The 6699-nt window shown below is 45.2% G+C and overlaps 1 protein-coding gene across 2 annotated transcripts; it reads right to left on the bottom strand.

Moving 5' to 3' along the window:
* Positions 1-217: 217 nt before the first annotated feature.
* Positions 218-6666, bottom strand: AIMP2 (aminoacyl tRNA synthetase complex interacting multifunctional protein 2). 2 transcript variants are annotated; one of them, XM_079953969.1, is made up of 4 exons: positions 6523-6666; positions 4590-4796; positions 2085-2316; positions 218-754 (listed from the first exon to the last, which is right to left on the bottom strand). In XM_079953969.1, the coding sequence occupies exons 1-4, from the start codon at positions 6631-6633 to the stop codon at positions 369-371; spliced, it is 936 nt and encodes a 311-aa protein (XP_079810095.1). In that variant the 5' UTR covers positions 6634-6666; the 3' UTR covers positions 218-368. The 2 variants fall into 2 exon arrangements, with proteins under 2 accessions (XP_079810095.1, XP_079810094.1); XM_079953968.1 differs by having other exon boundaries at positions 6382-6588.
* Positions 6667-6699: the final 33 nt, after the last annotated feature.

The raw sequence follows: 6699 nt of genomic DNA, 5'->3' as shown, positions 1-6699 counted from the left end.
GGTCAGTTCTTATCCTGAAACCATTCTTAACCTGAGGTACCAGTTTAGCTAATGGGGCCTTCCGCTGCTGTCGCCGTGTGATTTCTGTTCTCATCCTGGGTCAAACTTCTTAACCCAAGGTACTACTTCCGGGTTAGCAGAGTCTGTAACCCGAAGTGTTTGTAACCAGAGGTACCACTTTACTGTCTCTAAAAGAGGGACCAAGCACTAAAAGATATACACAAAGGGCAAGCGATGCATTTTATTGACATAAGACCTTTGACAGTTGCATTCTAAAACTTCATTCACAGGCTTTATATAACCCAGGCTCACAGCACACATGTAAATATAGAAAATATTTCAACTGTGCCCCTTTCTATAGAACATGTTTAATTCAGCAACTTGAGAACCGAATTAAAAGGTGCCAAATTCTCACAAGATTTTAGCCACTTCTGCACATTGGCTGGAACAGCGTTGGTGCTCCCTGTCTGCTGAAGTGCACACCAGGCCACGATGTCAGCTGCTGTCAGTTCATTGCCCACCAACCAGGATGTCTTGCCAAGGGCTGCATTCATAGATCGCAAAACAGCTGCCTTTTCTTTATTGCTCCCTTCTTGCAGTTGGAAGATGGCTGTATCTACCCAGCTGTCTATCAGAGTTGCTGTAACTGCATTGTGCTTCTGACCAAGTAAGGAGAACAAGAATCTAGCAATATTTCCTTCTCCTTCAATGGGACACATGGTCTGAACGCTGAACTTCATCTGGGATTTTGGCACTGAAACAAACACAATGCAACAGAACATTAGACAAGAAAAGCAGGCACCTTGAAGAGACAGATACATTTCATTCAAACCATTAAACACAATTATAACTCCCATTATGTCATTAATTGCTAGTCAAATTTTCTATATAAGATACTGAATTTTTATAGAATACTTGCATATAGTCAGCCATGCTACCTTTTACTTACAGCTGCTAGGAAATGTCCCCATGAGAGATTACTGAACAGGCATACTAACAGATTCCTCCTAATCCAAGCCTGGCAATTGGGATAACTCTGGTGCCATTTCCAGCTTCAACATTATAGCATTATGCGCTTTCTTCAAAAAGTGGGCAGTGTGTAGTGTTACTTTTTTGTTTCTTCTTCCAAACACACCACCATAGGCCAGCGTTAACTTAAAATGGCTTTGTCAATTAAGGTAGCATAATAGCAGAAGCACTTAATTTTATTGTTTGAAACACTGAAGACTGAGTATTATATGCTCCTTTTCTACTTTCACAACTGACAATTTTACTTAAGCTAAACATCTTAACTAGAGCAGCAAGTTTAATTCATCTTGTAGCTAAAAACCAAGAATTGCCTAACAATGGAACGTAAGTTTATTTGAGCAGTTAAGAGGAAGTTAGCAAACACACTAGGGTTATTAAAATACTTTAGTTTTCTTGTAGAGATAATAGAAGCTTCATAGCAATATTTTTGAAACTGCAGGTTCATAGCAATATTTTTGAAACTGCAGGTTACTCAAATTTCTCAGAAGTCCTTTGAAGAGCAAAGAATGAAAGACTCAGTGATCTTCCCTGCAATGTACAGCTATTGACCTATCAACCTGCATAAATGAAAAGTGAGGTCCAATGTAGCACAAGTTAACTCATGCAACAGGGCTTCTTCCTCTTCTGTTCCCTGTGCACTTCTAAAATGTGGGTGCTTGGGGGACACCCGGAGCAGATTTGGGACATGGGAAGGGGGAGAACGGAGTCCCATTGTGCAGGTGGGTGGACATAATTTGATGTCATCATAAGTGTGCTTATCAGATTCTTCTGCACCATACAGGAAGAGAACAGAAGCTTAAAGGTGAATTATTATTGGCACTAGAAGTGACTCATCTACTACAGCTCTTCTCACAATGTATTCTGTTGTCTAAGAATGACCATGTTGTGGACAAAATAGTTGTTGAGCTTCCCAGTTGCAAATTTATTCATGGCCAGTGGCTGGCCCATTTGCTGCAGATACACATTTATTGTCATTAGACATCAAGAAATTGTGTGCTACTCGTAACATGTTAACAGTAATGAATGTGTCCCTTTTCCTAATGTGCTGGACTTACCATCTTTCCAAATTAATGTAAATCCCAACTGATACTCATGACGCGACTGCTTCTTAGGCTGATCACCAAAGCATTTCAGGAGATTTTCTGGCACACACTTCACAGATGAGTGTGTATGAACAGCTGATAGTATCTTATAACGCTCACACAGCAAGCTGTGGAGTATTAACAATGACAGTGGTGGGTGATCAGGGTTTGCATTGATCACAATATCCTTCAGAGCTCCATAGTCCTGTAGGAAAATAAGCCGCCATTAGTAAGTTGTTCAAGTGACACATTCATGCATCGATTCACATCCCACTCCTGCTTAGCACAACACACAAACACCCTCATTAATTAACTGCAAGACACACAAAACCAATGAAGTTCTACAAAAGGTTTTTACAATCGGCAGCCGACCTTTAACATCCACCAGATGAATGGTTCAGCTGAGAACTACAAAGAGTCGCAGACCTTTCGAAGAGTTAGGTAAAGTAAAGGTACCCCTGCCCGTACGGGCCAGTCTTGACAGACTCTGGGGTTGTGCGCCCATCTCACTTAAGAGGCCAGGGGCCAGCGCTGTCCGGAGACACTTCCGGGTCACGTGGCCAGCGTGACATCGCTGCTCTGGCGAGCCAGAGCCGCACACGGAAACGCCGTTTACCTTCCCGCTGGTAAGCGGTCCCTATTTATCTACTTGCACCTGGAGGTGCTTTTGAACTGCTAGGTTGGCCGGCGCTGGGACCGAGCAGCGGGAGCGCACCCCGCCGCAGGGATTCGAACCGCCGACCTTTCGATCGGCAAGTCCTAGGCGCTGAGGCTTTAACCCACAGCGCCACCTGCGTCCCATATTCGAAGAGTTAAAGGTAAAGGTAAAGGTACCCCTGCCCATACGGGCCAGTCTTGACAGACTCTGGGGTTGTGCGCCCATCTCACTTAAGAGGCCAGGGGCCAGCGCTGTCCGGAGACACTTCCGGGTCACGTGGCCAGCGTGACATCGCTGCTCTGGCGAGCCAGAGCCGCACACGGAAACGCCGTTTACCTTCCCTCTGGTAAGCGGTCCCTATTTATCTACTTGCACCTGGAGGTGCTTTCGAACTGCTAGGTTGGCAGGCGCTGGGACCGAGCAGCGGGAGCGCACCCCGCCGCAGGGATTCGAACCGCCGACCTTTCGATCGGCAAGTCCTAGGCACTGAGGCTTTAACCCACAGCGCCACCTGCGTCCCCCATTCGAAGAGTTACTGGATGTCTATTTATGCACTGGCTCATGAAGAGAAATCTTGTTCCACTTTTTAAAATAAAAGAAGATGTAGTTAGAGGAAAGGAGGCTTCCATCTCCCATGATTAGTAGCAGCATCCCAAAAATGTTTACTTTCAAAATCAGTGCAATCAATGTGTCTTTTGGGAAACAACTCTATTCCTGAAACAGCAACAAAAAAAAACTACAGGAAATCCATTCCAGCCCAAATCTACCAGTCTCTCATTTATTTTAAAACACTCAATATATTTAAAAATCATACAATAAAACTGGTAAGTAAAAAAATATTAAAATACAAAACCCACAGTAACTAGCAACTTGAGCCACATCCAACATAATAGCTATAAAATGCCCAAACAAAGCAATATGCAACCAGCAACCAGCAAGCACCAAAACCAAAACTGATAGGTAAGAAAAGATACTAGATCAATTTTTAAGTTATGGAGCATTTTACCTGCACTTTGAAGCCAATTTTGTCCCATTAGGTATCAATCAAAGAACTAGGCACAATTTTCTTAACAAGTCCCACAAGATCTTATATCATTATTTGGCTGGATTCAGTTACTATTTAATTATTTTGTTGATACTTTGAAACAGAGGCCAGATTTGCATACAATGCTGAGGCACAGCTTGTTTTGAGTTTTTGAACCAACCAGGATAAATCTTAGACAAGCAAAGCAACTGCAGCAAACCAGGGTTAAACAAGAATGGTGGGCTCAGACATAACAAGAAACCACTGTTAACAGGAGAAGACAGCCATATGTCAGGTTCAAAATACAGATTCATATTCTGCTTTATTAGACACAACCCAGTTAGTTGGCTGGGGTGGGTTCAGACCTGCAAAGAAACCAGTTAAACAAAACAAACCATGTCTTCAACTCATGTGGAAACCAGGCCACTGAATTAAGCTGAGTTTTGGTTTGTTTCCAGAATTGTTAAATGCTTGCTTTATGATTGGCTTTAAGAAATATTTCAGATCTATTATCAAGCGTAGTTTTAAAACAATGAGACCCCCCTCACTGAATTCATTTTGAGGGCTGGCTTGAATGCTAATAACCTCATTAAAGCCTAGCTTTAAAATAATTCTATATCCTTCCCACCTATCACAAGGTGCTTCTGTGGATTTTAGCTATGTTTTAGTGATAAATCATTCTGAGTGTTGGCCTGAATGCTAATTACGGCACTCCATTAGTCATTATAAAAACTCCAACAACGGTTAAGTCAAATATACAGGAATTGTGGTGTAGAGAAAGTTAATCTGAACTTGCCTTCCCAAGTAAATTGTCAAGCTCTGCAGCACTAGCAGATAAAGGAATGTGTTCATCTGCTTGGATTATGTTTGTTGCATCAAAGTCTGCATCCGGTGTTTGGATCATCTTTGAAAGCCCATCCACAGCAGCTTTCAACTCATACAAGCGTTTCAAGATCTCCTCCTGGCGGGATTCAAGTGCCTGAAGAGCTGGATCAACTTCCTCCTAAATAAAGTTCAATTAGTATTCACTCAACTGTTTTAATATTGTGTAAAACAGATGGATATTTCCCATGTACCTCAGCATGCACTGTAGCTTTAACACTCTACAAGTCTCTATGCTAGTATTATCCATCATTATGCATACATGCACATGGGAACTCTGCCAATATATCAAGGTTCAATACAGGTCAAGGGTGGGAAATAGAGGTGGGAAACTGGATATAGATGTAGCGCTGGATCTGGCCCACTGTCTACAGGCCATTTTGACAAGTAGATATTAAGTGATTCAGAGTTTTCATGCTTTGAAACTGCTTGCTGCCTTTAAACAACAGGGCAAGAGGCTTATATCCGATCTTAGTGCTATGCTACTCAGTGCTAAGACTGAAGAGCAAAAGATCCCTGAACTCCAATCATAGGCCTTTTTATTATGCAAACCACTTAAAAGAAATTTGTGATCAAGTGGTCTATAAATGCAGAGTAAAATTTCCTAAGTTGTCAGGTAACTGACAGGTGGGTGTGTTTTGCGTACAATGGCCAGGGTACAACGCAGGCTGGTTGTGTCCTCCGCCACTAGCATAGGTAAAACAAATGTGAGACCCAACTGCAACCATGAACAATATATGGAGGTAGCATATACAATAACTCTCAAATAACCTTTTAGTCAAGTGCAGCTCTATCCTAAAGCTATTCCGAAAGAAGGAACTTGGAACACCTGACTTGTGCTGCCCTGCCCTGCCCTGCCCTGGAAGAACAGCAGCCACATATGCCCGCTTCAGCTGCATACACAAAAACATTTGACAATATATTATTATTATTAAAGGTAAAGGGACCCCCAACCATTAGGTCCAGTCGTGGCCGACTCTGGGGTTGCGGCGCTCATTTTGCTTTACTGGCCGAGGGAGCCGGCGTACAGCTTCCGGGTCATGTGGCCAGCATGACTAAGCTGCTTCTGGCGAACCAGAGCAGCGCATGGAAAACCATTTACTTTCCTGCCGGAGTGGTACCTATTTATCTACTTGCACTTTGACGTGCTTTCGAACTGCTAGGTTGGCAGGAGCAGGGACCGAGCAACGGGAGCTCACCCCGTCACGGGGATTCGAACCGCCAACCTTCTGATCGGCAAGTCCTAGGCTCTGTGGTTTAACCCACAGCGCCACCTGCGTCCCTATTATTATTATTATTATTATTATTACTATTGATTAAATTTGTATACCACCCTTCCTCTCTAGATCTCAGGGCATTTCACAACAATGAAATGGGGGTAAGCTAAAGTTCCCTGGATTCCTGTTGTGGGGTTGTTGGGTTTTGTGTGTGTGTGTCTCTTTGTGTAATGTAAGAATTGAGATTTAAACGTATGGACTGTCAGCCGCCCGGAAGTACAACGCAGGGCTGCCTCAGGCCTTGGCGCAAGAACCTCCCTCAGTCCCGGTTGGGAAAGTGAAAGCGCGGGCCAGCGCCTCTCCCGAGACGGCCAGGCCGGGCTGAGGAGCTGCACCGCGCGGCCTAGGAAGGGAGGCCAAGGAAGGAGAGCCCTCGCCCGCCCCCCCCCCGCTTCAGAGCGCGGCGCCTCTCGGCCGCCTCCTTCCTACCTCGTGAAGCAGCGGCGGCGAGGCGGCTGACGGGGAGCCGCCCTCGGGGCAACGGTGCATATTTCCAACCCGGTACATGCAGGCGGGAAGGTGCTCAGCCAAGACCGCGGCCGAGCCAGGCCCCCCGTGAAAGGGCCTCACCTTGTACATCGGCATCGTGGCTGCCCGGCCGGCGGCTCCTCGCTGACTGACTGACTGGCACAGAGGCAGCCACGCCCCGCACGAGCGCCACACCCACTGCTCTTCTGCCATTGGAGAGCGTTCGTCCGTGACCCGCCCCCGCCCTCGCTTCTTATTGGCCTACGCCGGGTGGGTGAC

The sequence above is a fragment of the Podarcis cretensis genome (genome assembly GCF_951804945.1).
Source record: "Podarcis cretensis genome assembly, chromosome: 14".
NCBI lineage: Eukaryota > Metazoa > Chordata > Lepidosauria > Squamata > Lacertidae > Podarcis > Podarcis cretensis.
Note: the sequence above shows the minus strand (reverse complement) of the source record. Positions and strands in the feature narration are given on the sequence as shown.

Excerpts from the sequence above, each read along its gene's own strand:
- AIMP2 (XM_079953968.1), bottom strand. The coding sequence starts at position 6,537 with ATGCCGATGTACAAGGTGAGGCCCTTTCACGGGGGGCCTGGCTCGGCC. Across the intron at positions 4,797-6,381 it reads CGCCGCCGCTGCTTCACGAG|GAGGAAGTTGATCCAGCTCT; the intron begins GTAGGAAGGAGG and ends AACTTTATTTAG. Across the intron at positions 2,317-4,589 it reads TTGACAATTTACTTGGGAAG|GACTATGGAGCTCTGAAGGA; the intron begins GCAAGTTCAGAT and ends ATTTTCCTACAG.